This window comes from Rattus rattus, chromosome 1 (assembly GCF_011064425.1).
Source record: "Rattus rattus isolate New Zealand chromosome 1, Rrattus_CSIRO_v1, whole genome shotgun sequence".
NCBI lineage: Eukaryota > Metazoa > Chordata > Mammalia > Rodentia > Muridae > Rattus > Rattus rattus.
This window is the reverse complement of record NC_046154.1, coordinates 9,617,454-9,631,866: the sequence shown is the minus strand read 5'-3', so window position 1 is coordinate 9,631,866 and position 14,413 is coordinate 9,617,454. Positions and strand designations below refer to the sequence as shown.

At 54.2% G+C, this 14,413-nt stretch overlaps 1 protein-coding gene across 1 annotated transcript in view; it reads right to left on the bottom strand.

Annotated features, from left to right (window-relative positions):
- Camta1 (calmodulin binding transcription activator 1) overlaps positions 1-14,413 on the bottom strand; it is an 828,009-nt gene that overhangs the window by 80,974 nt on the left and 732,622 nt on the right. Inside the window, 4 exon segments of the mRNA XM_032890958.1 lie at positions 1,937-2,063; positions 7,280-8,397; positions 8,400-9,157; positions 11,496-11,640. Of these exon segments, the coding sequence (XP_032746849.1) occupies positions 1,937-2,063; positions 7,280-8,397; positions 8,400-9,157; positions 11,496-11,640 (2,148 nt within the window).

The following is a 14,413-nucleotide window of genomic DNA, read 5'->3' as shown; positions in this document are numbered from 1 at the left end:
GCCGGAAGTACCCTCCTTTCTCCCGGAAGTGCACTCCTTTCTGTGGGAAGTACCCTATTTTCACCGTCTCTGTCTTCAGACAACGTAGGATGTCTCATCTTTCTTGTTCTGCCTCTCTGTCCCTTGCCCAGGCTAGGTGGACGAGCTAGTCATAAAGCTGGTGATGTAGGAGGTTAATGAGAAAAAGGTTCGCCAGTCCCAGCCAAGCGAACAGAAAGGTCATGTTCTCCAAGGTCCTGGAGATCCAGTCTCCAGCACCCCAGGCACCTTGCTAGCCTTGGGAACACATCAGTCACCAAGAAAGACACAGCCTCCTGCCTTCATGGGGTCCACAGGCTAACAGGGAAGTAGACGGAAGTCAGTCAGACTAAGAGATACCAATCTAAGGAGATCCAAGCTCCCTAAACCGTGGGTCATATGATCCCATAAGATGTTGCCAAATGGAACGCCAGAGTTGACACCAAGTTTGGCAAGAGTGAAAGGCTTCTAAACATTCAACCACCAAAACTTCAACATAAATGCATAGTGACTCTGAGGCATTCTGGGCTGCGCTTGCCCGGGTTGGCTCGAGTGACTTTACTGAATATGGATGTGCTTTGCTCTTCATGGCTGTCCCAGCACATGCCACCAGCAAACCCTGTCTGAAGCACCTGGTCTCTGACCTGGGACTTGTCTGTTATGAATTTCGGTGTTTCTGCTGCCCACACCAAGTTCTCTGCTCTCGCGGCTCAACTCCCGAAAACAGAGACTAAATAGCTTCCTTCCATCACTTCTCAGCACACAAATACCACACGGGTCCGTGTGGATTGTGTTGTATTATTTGAACGTTTGCTTTTAAAGGTTGCTTTCTGAGTTGTGGATTACTTTGAATTTTGGCTTGCAGTTAGGACAGAACTTCTAACAATCTCTAAAGTGGCCCGAAGCCAAATTTATGCCACTTTATACTTCGTGTTCATGCAGATTGGCATATTCTCAGCATTGATGATTATAAAATTAAGATATGGTTAACTGAAAAATATTAAAGATTTTTCTATGCCCTTTGGTATCAAATAGCCAAGATTTAATATTTGGTGGAAAGATAAACAAACTCATCCATTTATTGGTATGCAGATTTGATCTCATCTTTGATAGGTGATATGTTATACAAATACCAAATAATTGTCCTAAAAATCAATTTCTTTATGGTTTGTTACAAGTAAGTGTCTGATTTATTGGCCAGTTTGACACGCCTGAACATCTGAGATCCCTCAGAAATGTCTCGGGTAAAAAGGAATCACGGGCTAAAAGAGCCTAAGACCTCATGAATTAGATGCTATTGAAGGCCAGGATGAGGAAGGGAGAAGACAGAGCCACGGAGGCACGGAGCTTCTGGCTGGCTTCCCCTGAGGCCTTGAAACTGGAAGCACTTCACTTGTGTGCTTAACCCTCATTGGAGCTTGTGTTCATCTTAGTTTGACCCCTGCACCCCAGTTCCCCACAGCCCCTCCACATGAAAGGCTTCCCTGACCTCCTCAAACCTGCCCTGTGCACCCATGAGTCAATACTGTGAGCACAAGGCCCTGAGTTCTCTGAGCCTCTGGGTGGCCTGGGTGGCAGTGAGGTCAGCTCTGCTGTAGAAGAGACCTTGTCTATCTATCACCTTGGCCTGGCCCCAGCTGGGCCCCATCTCAGATATGTCGCTCGGCTAATTGGTTCTTTAAATAGTCCCTTTGCTTTGTATTCTTCACAACCCCCATTGAGCGTGCCTGATATTCCTGGTTGATACAGGATCCATGAGCCCCAACGGATGTTATTATAATAGACTGCGAGCGTGCTTCTTCATGGCCGAGGAAAGCAGGGTAAAGGCGTGACTTGCTCAAGGTCACCCCAAGGCTGACTCAGAGTCTGCTGTTTTCCTTCCCGCCCCCAAGACCCTCTTGGGGTCCAGCCTCCTCACCTGGGCAGTAACAACGCAGCACCCCAGGCTGAATCAGGGATGCAGGCACGGAGATCTGGTCAAACAGGCAACTGTAATTATTGCTGGCTTCTTGCCATGGGCCTGTGATGAGAACCTTCACTCCTCCCTGCAGAGGAGAGAGAAGAGATGGAGCAGTGCCCCTGGGGGAATTGCACAGGAGGCCCCTGCAGCTGCAGGCTCAGACGGGGCTGGGCTGAGGCTGCTGGCTACACATGCAGATTCCCAGGCCGTATCCCACCATTCCAAAAAAGCCCAGACTCCTGAGACGCTCTTCTACCAAGACAGGCTTGCAGCTGCTCTGACCCCCAGAGGCCGTCTTCAGTTGCCCCCACCCCCCAGCATCTTGAAAGTTCCGAATGACACTAGTGGGAGGCATGGTTTCTCATGCCACATTAGCCCCATGGTGCACCTGAGAACCAGACAGCAGGGTCCCCAGGAAGGAAGCAGAGGGGACGCAGGGGACTCTGAGTCATGCATTTAGGGAGAGGTGCAGGGAACTCAGATTTGGAAACTGTCACCCCAAGGGGAAGATGTTCTTTTGGGAAACTGAAGGGAAATGGAGGCCCCAAGGGTGTGGTAGGAGATGGTAGGGGGCAGAGGGGCGCGGGGGGGGGCGGGGGAGGCCCAGGAAGTGGGCGGGGCGAAGGGCTCTCTATAGGGAAATAGAAAAACACCGAAGTGAGGCACTCGGAATTGGAGGGGCCCAGATAGGGCTCTTGTTATTGAGCTGGGGCTCAAGATAGACGGACCCTCCAGTTCCCTACCTGCCTGCTATGTTATCTAATGTATCTCAAGCTATGTAGACACAAGATTGGCACTTCTGTACCGCACATGCAGGCACCAGCCTGGCAGCCTGGTTTACAGAGCCTAGGCTGACCTTCCTCTGCTCCAGTGGAGGGAACACTGTCTTCACAGACCCAAGGTGCCAAGCGTCAGAAAGCATTAGAAACCCTGGGCTCTCTCTAACCTGCTCTGGCCAGCAGGAACGCCTCAGAACAAATAGCCTCATGTGGTTTCCTCCCAGGAAAACCCTTTCAGGGCCTTTGTTCCCGTTAGTGATTAATGTCTCTCTGTGTCTGTCTCTGTCTCTGTCTCTGTCTCTGTCTCTGTCTCTCTCTCCCCTGAGCCCCAGGTGGAGAAGGTCCCCTACTTACGGCTTAGCCAAGAAGAGAGGCTGGTCATTCGGGGCGGAGGGATGCTCTGCCCCGGGATGTAGAGGCAGGGGCGCTGGCCTCTGGCTCTCCTGGCTAACCTTGGATAGACCCACCCCAGAGGCTCATCCACCCCACCCCCAAACAAGTAAACACCTTTCCCTGCAGGGGGGCGGAGAGCTGTGCTGGACAGGGAGAAGAGCGCCACCTGGCGCCCCGGCTAGAGAAGGCCGAGAGGCGCTCCAGGAGTTGAAGCTAGGCCTGCTTCGGGGTGAGCCCTGACTTCCCTACTGCTCCAGGCCTGGGCCCTAGCTCTCTACCGCTGTCCCGGGCTCCTAATCAGTGCTCTTTCTTGTTTGCTCTTCTTAACCCTTGCTTGTCCTCGCCCTAGAGGAAGCTCCAATTTCCATACCCATTTTTGCTCTCAAGACTCCCACTCCCCAACAACGTTCCCCGGAACCCAGACGTAGGCATGGCAGGGCTAGCCGTAGCAGACATTGTTTACTCTGATGATGTCCTAAGGTTATCTGTCGCCCAGAGCCAGTAGACCGGCCCTTGGAAGGAAGGTACTTTCCTGTGCTGGCAAATATATTTTCCTCTGGGTGTGATGTCTAGCTTAGGTCACTTTGTTGTGGTGCCACCGAGGTTTGGAGAGAGCTCAAGACAGAGTTCCAAAGCCAGAGTGTGCCCCCCCCCTGTTTATTTATTGTGTATATGTCTGTCTGCTTGTATATACGTGTGTGCCTGGTGCCCTCAGAGGTCAGGAGGTGGCACTGAATCCTCTGGAACTGGAGTTACAGATGGCTGTGAGCCCAGGCCCCTGATAGAGCTGCGGGGCCTTCCCCCCAACCCCCAGCATCTTCTCTTGCCCTTGGTAACTGTGTGACATCAGGAAGTAGCCCAGTCCCTCTGGTAGCTGTGATTTTAGAAGCCCTTCAGCCTCCAGCAGCTCCATAGAGTAGATTCAGGGCTCTGCCGAAGTGATGGTGTGGGGGTTGGGAGTGACTGCCTGGGTGTGGTATCCTTCTCTGAGGAAGGTCCTCCCACCGCGACCCCTGGGTCTTGGGAGAACACTGGCTACAAAAGGCCACGGGCAGTTACCACTTGAGAAAAGGGGACAAGATAACGGTGGTCCACAGCTATTTGCTCAAGGATGGGTTGCGGGGGTGGGGGCGGGGCGGGGCACAAAGAGCTGCGGAGACTGGAGAACATCAAGACCTTCTCCATGGCAACTGCCGCAGGACGCCTCAGAATCCATCAGTTCCAGGGACGGTTCCCATGGCAACCACTCCGCCTGGCTGCACTTGAGTTGTGTGTGATGTGCGTGAGCGCGCGCTCTCGCCTGACAGTTTTAATTGCAGCTTCTTCCGTCTGCCTGGTGCAGCGGGAGATGATGCAAGGGAGAGGTGGGGAGAGGCAGTGGTGCCATCTGAGGTCTATGTCCTGTGTGTCCTGAGATGAAAGGGTCTTGAATTCCCACGTACCCTGGGCAGATGCTGAAGCACAGAGAGTGCGCGCACACGCGTGTTTGTGTGTGTGTGTGTGTGTGTGTGTGTTTTATGTATGTGGGTATATGGTGTGGTATCCGTGCTGTGTGTAGCGTGATACAGTGTGTGCTACAGTGTATTCTGGGTGTGGTCACAATGTGTGAATATATTGCATGTTCAATCTGGTGTGTGTGTGTGTGTGTGTGTGTGTGTGTGTGTGTGTGTTGGGGACCAGCTGAGAGATCACCAGGTGGGTAGGTGTGGAGGAGACATGGTTGCAGAAGTAAAAGGGAAGCGTACTCAGAGAAGAGCCAACCGGGCAGGCTGGGCATGGCATGCCCAGGAACCATTGCAGTCTAAAGCTGGTGGAAGTGGCATACCAGTGCCCACATAGCCTGACTTAAAGCAAGGTCCCAGCTGTGGGGCTTCTTCCCGAGCTTGCTAGAGCCCCCTTCAAACCAGACTCCCGGTGAAGTCAGCTCACAGGTGCCCCCTTATCAGCTGGCAAGATACCCGGCAATCATGCCAACAAGGGCTTGCGAGGGGACACACGTGCCAGCAGAGAAGTCCTGCCTCATACACAGCAGGGTGACCCCCGCTATTGTCCTGGGTAGGAGAACCTGGCAAGGAGGAAGCCACCGTGGAGGCTTCGCCACGAGGTCCTATTGGACACCAAAATGGCTTTTCTCCCTCTAATCAAATCGACTTTGCCTTGCTTCCATTTCAGGGTGCCGCGAATTACCAGGGTTTCTGGAAAACCTAGGTTGGACACGCCTGACTACTATTGCATGTGTCATCCTGGGCTGCCCTCTGGTGGACAGCTGCTGAACTGCCGGTCTCCAGGATATAGTCGAAGGCTGCATAGGCTGGTGAAGAACGGAGCAGGCTTGCTGAAGTCCTCCTTTTAGCAGAGGCTAGAGAGCTGGCCTGGGCACTCAGTCACAGGCCAGGGAACAAGACGATCCCACCCTTAGGGGTTAAATGTGGCTGCAGCAGGCCTGTAGGCAGCTTTCGTGAGGATGGCACCCCCCCAAGGTCCTAAGACATGGAGGTCTCAAGTCCGTCCCTCTCTTCTGTGTCTTGATAAGGGAACGGAGGCCCAGAGAGTCAGATCTGAGTAAGGTCACAAGGCCAGTGTGACCTCAGAATACATAGTGGTCTCATCTTCCTTCCTTACTGCTGTAGCAGGTAGCCTCCCGAAGGAGCTACCCAGTGGGTCTCTGGTGAGCACATCAGGAGGTACAGTGATGCATGCCCAGGAGAATTGGGTGACAGCTGAGCCATACCACGAGGAAGCCCAGTGGGGTCTTTCTGGGTTCCTACCAAGAGGTTGGAATGTGCCAGAGTAGAGATGGACAGGGCTGGCTCTGCCTGGCACTTAACTCAGAGACTCCAGGGTCCCTTGCTGCTTTGATATTTTTTTTAAAAAACTTTTTAATTTTCTTTTATGTGTATGGGTGTTTAACTTGCATGGTGTCTATGCATGCCTGGTGCCTGAAGGGGCCGGGAGAGGGTGTTCAGATCTCCTGGGACTAGAGTGACAGACAGTCGTCAGCTTCTGCGTGAGCGCTGGGAATTGAACCCTGGACCCTCTGGAAGAGCAGCTGGTGCTCTCAAATGGCTGAGCCATCTCTCGGGCCTCTGCATGGGTGCTACTTAGAGATAGGGAAGACAGCAACTTGCCCAAGGTCACTGGCATCTAAGGGTTCATACCAGGATTCATACCAGCCCCTCCAGTTCCAGTTCCAGCTCCTGGCCGTTCACCTACAGCGATGGTCTCACCGCTTCCATTGGTACCTGGTGGGCACTGCCCGCAAGCCCACACAGGCAACAGCTGCTGTGCCCATACAGCTGCGGGGCTGCCGGTGCAGGGCTACTCTGATACTCAGATTGTCTTAGGCTGGCTTTCCCAGGGGGAGGAAGAACTATGAGCCCATCCCTTGCCTGTTGACTAGATGACGAGGTCAGGGGAATGGGTAGCTACCCCAGGAGGATAGTGTCTGATTTGAGCCCAAGAGGATGTGCTGGTGAATCCAGGGAGAGTTCAAGCTCGACCACATGCAAGCAAGGTGTTCAGTGGATCTGGAACCACACTGCCCCCTTCCCAACCCATTCTATTTTATTGTATCCCTCCCACCCCCACCAGGCAAGACCCGGGTCTTCCTACGATCCTGTTGGAACAGTCGTCTTTAAGGTGACAGCCCATGGCGACAGGAGCACAGGCTAGATCCTGGGTCACATGCCATGCTTCTGATTCTGTAGATGGCTGAGCGTTCCAAAGCCGCACCCTCCCTTTCGCTGCGGGACGGGGAATGCTGCCCGGCTGCGTTAGTGGGACCAATGACCCCACGACTCTGGTTTTGATGTCTGGATACTTTAAGAGCAGCACCAAGACACCCCTCCGTCCCAGAGGAAGGGAGGGGAGGTGAGGAGGGGAGGGGAAGAAAAGGAGGAACGCACGCTGTTCTGATGGGTGCCGGGGAGGGGAGCTTGACTCCAGGGAGAGCCCTGACTGCAAAGCTACAGTGAAGTCTGAGAGCCACCACGGGAGGGGACAGCTTTGTGTTTCGGGTCAGAGCTCCATCCAAAGAACAGGCCGCATGCAAACAAGCTTTCCAGGTTGCACAATGGCCCAGGTGAGGGGGGTGGTAGGGCGGTGGCATGTGGTGGCATCCGCAGCTTACCTCTGGGTAAGACCACTCTGGGGAATAGTCAGTCACCATGAACACCCGTCCGCTCTGCTGCAGCATACCCAGGGTGCCCTGGGCCGAGGCGGCCGAGACCACCTCGGCCACATGCATGTAGGCCATGGTGCTGGGCCCGCCCTCAGCGCTGCTCAGCTGCAGGCTGCCCTGTTGGGGGCTGCAGCAGGGAATGCACATCTCCGCCTGGGTGAAGGGTGCCCGTGCCCCATCTTCCGACTGTGAGAGTGCAGCGCTGTCCCCCGACACCAGCTGGTGCCCGTAGATCGTACCACTGCCCCCCTCCACAGAGATGAAGTCATTGATCAGGTCTGAGAACTGATTGCTGAAGGAAATGTCAAAGTGGTCCAGGCTGAGCTCCATGTTGGAGGTGGTGCCCAGGCTGGGCTGGGCCACGGGGTAGAGTCCCTGCACCACATTGCTCGGGAGAAGGGGGACGCCACCTGCGCTGCGGATCACCCCGTTGGTCTCTGGTTGCAGGTAGTGCTCGGAGCCACAGGTCTGCAGCTCCCCAGACTTGAGGAGGACCTCACTCCCTTCAGCTGCCTGCGAGGTCTCCATGGTAACCTCCCCTTCTGCTGCCAAGGCCTGGAAGTTGGCCTGGAACTGCATGAGGTGCAGGGAGGAAGTAGACTCTATCCGCGTTTCCACGTGGCCACTGCAAGAGCTGGTTTGGGAGGAGGCCTCCGTTTTCACCGTGGGCATCACAAAGGCGGCCCCCGACTCGCTTAGGCTGCCGTGGGTATTCTGCTCAAGGGGGAGGGGTTTGCTGGCATCCTGCAGGAAGAAGCTGGGGGAGGGGGTCTGGTGGATATGGGGGCTGTGGCCTGTCTGGCTGAAGCTGGACGTGTAGTCCTTGTTAGAGTCTATGGCACTGAAGTCCATCTGCTCAAGGGTGGTGCTGGGGCTCAGGCCACCGCCCGACGGCAGGAGGCTAGACCCCGTAGTCAGGGTGAGGGAGCTGGACGCTGCTGCAGCCGCCGCCGCCGCCGCCGCCGCCGCTGCCGCCGCTGAGGAGGAGTAGGCCGCCTCTTTGGCCAACTGCTGCTCAAAGGAGGTGTCTTCTGTCTTGATCTCCTTGGTGAGGACGCTGGTGAAGTAAAGCTCCTCTCCATGGAACGAAGCGAAGTGCGGATATTGGTGCTAACCATCTCGGCTTTCAGGCCCCCACCCCCGTACGTCTGGCCCTGCTTTGGGTTATTGAGGAAACAGTCGGGGTCAAAGTTCATGGCGGTCTCTGGAATCTTCCGGCCACCGTCAAGGGTGGTGGAGAGGACCAACTCTTCGGACACATTCGCGGGCAGCATGGACAGGCTGTCCGAGCTGCCCGTGGTGGGGAAGGCAAACTTGTGGCCGTCAGAACTTACAGCCAGTACAAGGCCCTGAGAAGCATCAGGCGAGAGGAGGTGGTGGTTGGGGCCAGCGGTGGGGGACATGGTGTACACGGCCTCATTAGTGACCTCTGACATGAACACTGTGGCACTTTGGGACAGTCCCCCCATCACAGAAGCCACTGCCATGCTGGACACACCTGTGACAACTGGGCTGTCTACCATGTCTGGGTCACTGTTGAGCCCGCTGCTGATGGACACAGGGGAGCTCTGGGTAGTGTCGGGGACCTCCACCTGGTTGGTGGAGGAAACCTCCGTGCTGTTCTGGTGCAGCAGTGCCGGCTTGGCCACCTTGCCATTCCTCTTTTCCCGGCTTGTGCTCCTGCTGTGGCTGGGTTCATGCTTGCCCTCCGACACGTCGTTGTGTTGAACTTCGGAGTGGCCCCCGTAGCCCCCGGCCCGCGGCTCCACCTTTGGTGAGATGATGCGGTGTTTGGCACTGTTACACTTATGATGCACGCTGCTGCCGCTCCTGTGGAGATGGGACACAACACAGCATGTACACACACACACACACACACACACACACACACACACACACACACACACACACACACACACACACACACACGAGGTCAGAGCTGGGACTTTGGCTAATTCTTCTCCCAAGCAGTTAAAACCCATCCAGTTACAAAGTCTCTATCTACAGCCTAGGCAGGGCGAAGACCTCAGACCTTGTACTCCTGTGATTACTCCCAGGCCCGAGGCTCTGCCATGCCCTATGTGACCATCCTGAAATCTTTTAATCCTGTTGTTTGTTTGCTTGTTTTGTTTTCAAAATCAGCAGAATGTGGCATGCAGGAAGCCCTGATGTGTGTGCGGTGTGTGATGTGTATGTATGTGTGTGTTGTGTTTGTATGTGTGTGTTATGTGAATATGTGTGTATGTATATATGTGTGTTGTGTGTGTATGTGTCTGTTATGTGTTATGTGTGTGTATGTGTATGTATATGGTGTGTAAGTGTGTGTGTATATATGGTGTATAAGTGTGTGTGGTGTGTAATTGTGTGGGTATGTGTGTGGTGTGTGAGTGTGTGTGTGTGGTGTGTAATTGTGTGTGTGTGAGTGTGTGTGTGTATGTGTGGTGTGTGTGTGAGTGTGTGTGTGTATGTGTGGTATGTGTGTATGGTGTGTAAGTGTGTGTTTGATGTGTAAATATGTGTGTGTGTGGTGTGTGTTGTGTGTGTGTGTGTATGTGTGTGTGTGTGGTGTGTGGTGTGTGTGTGTGCATGTGTGGGTGTAAGTGTGTGTGTCTGTGGTGTGTGTGTATGTGTGGTGTGTAAGTGTGTGTGTGTGTATGTGTGTGTTATGTGAATGTGTGTATGTATATATGTGTGTGTATGTGTCTGTTATGTGTTATGTGTGTATGTGTATTGTATGGTGTGTAAGTGTGTGTGTATATATGGTGTATACGTGTGTGTGGTGTGTAGTTATGTGTGTATGTGTGTGGTGTGTGAGTGTGTGTGTATGTGTGGTATGTAAGTGTGTGTGGTGTGTGTGTGTATGTGTGGTGTGTAAGTGTGTGTGCGTGAATGTGTGGTGTGTGCGTGTGTGTGTGTAAGTGTGTGTGTGTTTTCAAGAAAGTCCTCTTTACCATCAAAAACAGACCTTGCTCATCTGACTCTTTCTGGGACTCTGGGACTCTTTCTGACCCAAAAGGGTCATCCCAGACATTGCGGCTGTGACTCCATCCCCAAACCCAGCTTCTCACACCAGACTCTGGCTGTGTAATGCTTCAAGAAACCTGTGACCTCCAGGATTCTTGTTCTGGGGACGAGAAGCTAGAGAGAGGTTGGTCCAGGGAGGAGGTGGAAAATGCACCCTCTCCGGGCGGGCGAGCTCTCAGATCCTAGGATCAAAGAGCGCTCTAGACTCTGGCCTAGGGGCATGGAAGTATTTATTTCTATTCCACTAATTGTGTGTGTGTGTGTGTGTGTGTGTGTGTGTGTGTGTGTGTGTGTAGGAATGTGATGTGTGTGCCGTGGTGCTGGTGTGGAGGTCGGAGGACAAGAGGACAAGAGACAGGAGCTGGGTCCTTACATTGTGCAAATTACGAACTCGACTTGTCAGGCTTGGTTGCAAGGCCTTTCACCCACTGAGCCATCTTGCTGGCCCAACAAGGAGATATATGAGGAGACCCTGTCCACCATTCAGTTAAGCCAGGATCTGTCCTTAACTCTTTGGACTTTCATGTCTTCGAGGGTCACTGCTTAAATGGTGTCACTGTCTCAGGACAGATGCTGAGAATCCTCAGAGCAGGAGACCCAGACCTCCTGCAGAGGCTTCCCACGAGCACGCTCCCCACGGGCACGTGCAGTGAGCGTGCGGAGGCCCTGGACACCAACCATCTCTACACGTCCTGTGCATCTGTGTGCCGCTCCTGTCCCCGCAGCCTCTTAGAGAGCCTCACTGGAGACTGCCCTCTCTTGTCCAAAGCAGGCTGTGAATCTGATTCTGGGGGCAGGACCAGGGCGAAGGGCCTACTGGGTACCTCTCTCGGTTGCTGTTATATAAACGGACTCCTTGTCTCCTCCCTTTCTGGATAGGATGGGAGGGTACCCTGTACCCTACCTGTTCTCTAGGCTCCTCAACTCAGGCTTCTTCATTCCCAGGACAGGGTGGCTCAGTCCCTCCACTTGATCCTTCCTTCATTGCATTGAACGGCAGTACCCTCCCCGCCGCTGCCCCGGAGCCCCCACAATGCCTTGCACCACCTGGCTTCTGAAGACCTTACCCCTTTCCCCACTGGGCAGGACTTCAGAGCATACCGCCCAGTGCCGAGTACCACATGCCCCCCAGGGCCCCAGCTCACCCAGGCTGCCGGTGCAGAGGCAGTTGTGGGTCCGTGGCTGGGGCTTGGTCTGGTGGCTGTCGAGGATCTGCTGCACCAGCTGCTCCACGGAGAAGCCGGAGCTGCTATTCCCATTGCTGCAGGTCCATTTGATACCATGGACTGCAGAGAGAGAGAGAGAGAGAGAGAGAGAGAGAGGAGGAAATGTCAGGGGCTGCTGGTGATGGGTCTGTTGTGGTGGGGAGTGGTATCGGGCTCTCTGAGAGCTCAGCCTGCTGGAAGGCTGGTTCTAAGACTGATTTGGGAGGCCGGGCTAGCCACCGGAGTCTCTGCTCCATTAGGAGCTCTGAGGTCTCGTGTTCTTCTCCTTTGCTGAACTGGGGAATGGCCCTCCTCCAGAAGTGGTTCTCAACCTTCCTAACGCCACCGCCCTTTAATACAGTTCCTCGGGCTGTGGTGACCCCCAACCACAAAGTTATCTTCATTGCTGCTTCACGACTGTCATTTTGCTACTGTTATGACCCCGTAACATCCGAGTCTGATTTGCGGGATATCTCACATGCGACCCTTGTGAAGAAGGGCGGTTTGACCCCCACCAAAAGGGATCGCGACCGCTTTTGCTTTTCCAAAGTTAAAGGTACTGAGATGGCTCCTTAGGGGGTTCCCAAGAGAAGGAAGAAAGCAGGGACGGGGAGGATGATAGGCTTCGGGGTGCTGTCATGTGCCTGCAGACTGTAAGGCTTTGAAGGCCCACAGGGTGAAAGCATTCAGTAACTGCCCTAGGGCTTTGACTCGCCCTTGGCTGTCCGCAGTCCCTGGAGTTGGGGACGAAAAGCCCAGAATGACAGGTTTCCACCTGCCTGGCAGGACAAGGCTGGGGGGAAAGGTAGGTAGGTGGGAATCAAACACAGAGATACCCGCAGGGCTCCAGAATGCAGTCTCGGGGCACATCTGATCTGCAAGACAGGAAGAAGGTGGGCCAGGCTCATACCTGGGTTCCAGGCCAAGGTTGAACCTCGGCTGTGTGAGTTCAAGGCACGCTAGTTTGGCTTTCTGAACCTGCTTCCTCATCTGTAAGTTAAGATGAGAACAGACGAGAGTGTGCCTCACCAGCCGGACAGCTAGAAGGCCTGTCTGTGTGCCGTCGTGAAAATCTGAACAGAGACCAGGCTTGTCACAGCTGTTAATGGTGAGGGCCGGGGTGGCCGTGACTGGAGCAGAGCAGGTAGTGGTAGCTGAGGTCCTGTTGGGAAGGAAGCTCAGGCCTCCAAACCCGGTGCACACCCCCAAGGTGGCCGTCCACCTCAAGCTGCTTTTTGTCGTCACTGCGGCGGGGTTTCAGGGGAAGGAGCGGGGTCTGTGGCTGTGCTCTGGCAGTGCCTCTCCAGGCTGGGTTTCCTTTTGGTCTCCTCTTGCCCACTTGGCCAGGTGATCGACTGCTCAACTTCCTTGCCTTCTAGTCCTCGGAGGGCTTGCAGGGACTGGACTCTGTTAGCTTCTGATGTCTCTAGTGAGTTCCAGCCTTTGGTAGGCGGCCTCTGCTGTTAGTCTGCCGAACTGTGTAGCTTTGGAGATGTTCCTGCCTGTTCTGAGCTTTATGGGATGGGCCTGTGCATCTACATGATGGTGTCTATGGCCTGTCCTTCTGTAGGGAAAGGGGACTCTGTTCTTGGGCTCCGTGTGCATGTGTGTGTGTGTGTGTGTGTGTGTGTGTGTGTGTGTGTGTGTGTGTGTGCGTGTGTCTATCTTCCAGTGGGAATGGGAATCCCCACAGCTCCAAGAGGCCTTAGATCCTGGTAATTAAACCAATTTGGGTTTCTTCTTTCTGAACATTGCGTCTCCAGGATATCTGCAAGAGCTGGAAAGTGTGTCCCAGACCAGAGGTTGCTATGCATCACCACAGCCGTGTAATCTTCTTTCCGAATTACGCTCTGTCTAGAGTCCCAGCGCACAGGCTGGACAGCAGCGGCAAGGTCCTGGGCAGGGGCCAGGTCACGTACCTCTCCAGATTCATTTCACGGATGAGAACACAGGCTGGGCGAGGGGGAGCTGACATATCACATGCAGGAGTGGGAGGGTACCGTGGAGGTTCCCCTTCTGCTCCCGGAATGTGCAACAGCGGATCCTAGCTGTGTGCTTCCTCCACTTCACAGAGAGCTTGACAGTGCGGGGCTGAAGTGTTTCAGTTACGTTTTAAAGTGCCCACAGTGTGTGTGTGTGTGTGTGTGTGTGTGTGTGTGTGTGTGTGTGTGCTTGTGCCCTTAAATGCCACCAAGATAGAACACGTAGCTCTGTCCTGACCCTAATCTGGCAAGGAGTTCAAGTCCAAGAAGGAGGGCCTTGTGTGTCCTTAGAATATCCAGTATGGGAACCTTAAGCAGACATTAGTTGCAAAGCCAAGCCGCCTCCTGGGGAACCCCCAGCTCACACGAACTTGATTTCCTAGAGAGATACGTGTTCTCGTGTTCTCGGGGCAACACCAATACTGGCTTCCAGCCGAGTCAGTCCTAGATGGGGCTTTGGGTTGGGTGAGCTTATTAAGCCTCTACTGGGCTGGCTGGTGGGCATCTTCCTGAGTTTCCGACTGGCCCCACCATCCCGTTTCTTTTCCAGTCCCGGCTGCCACAGTCCCCATCCCCTCTTTGCCTCTTGCCTTCTTCTGTATGTTGTGGAAGTACAAAACGAAAGCCGGCGAAGGGTGACAGATTGCAAGCAGAGAATTTCTGGACGCTTAATGCAAATTACCCAGTGTCTTGGTACATCCAATATGCAGATCATCTCCCTCCTCCATCTGGGAAGGGGGAGAAAAGCCTCCTCCGTCAGGATGGGGAGCTGTTAGTACTGAATAGCAAATACTATCAAGACGGCTTTTAACATGTCATGCTTGGCTTCCCGACACGTAATGAATCAGTGGGAAAGGAGATTTCTACCGGGA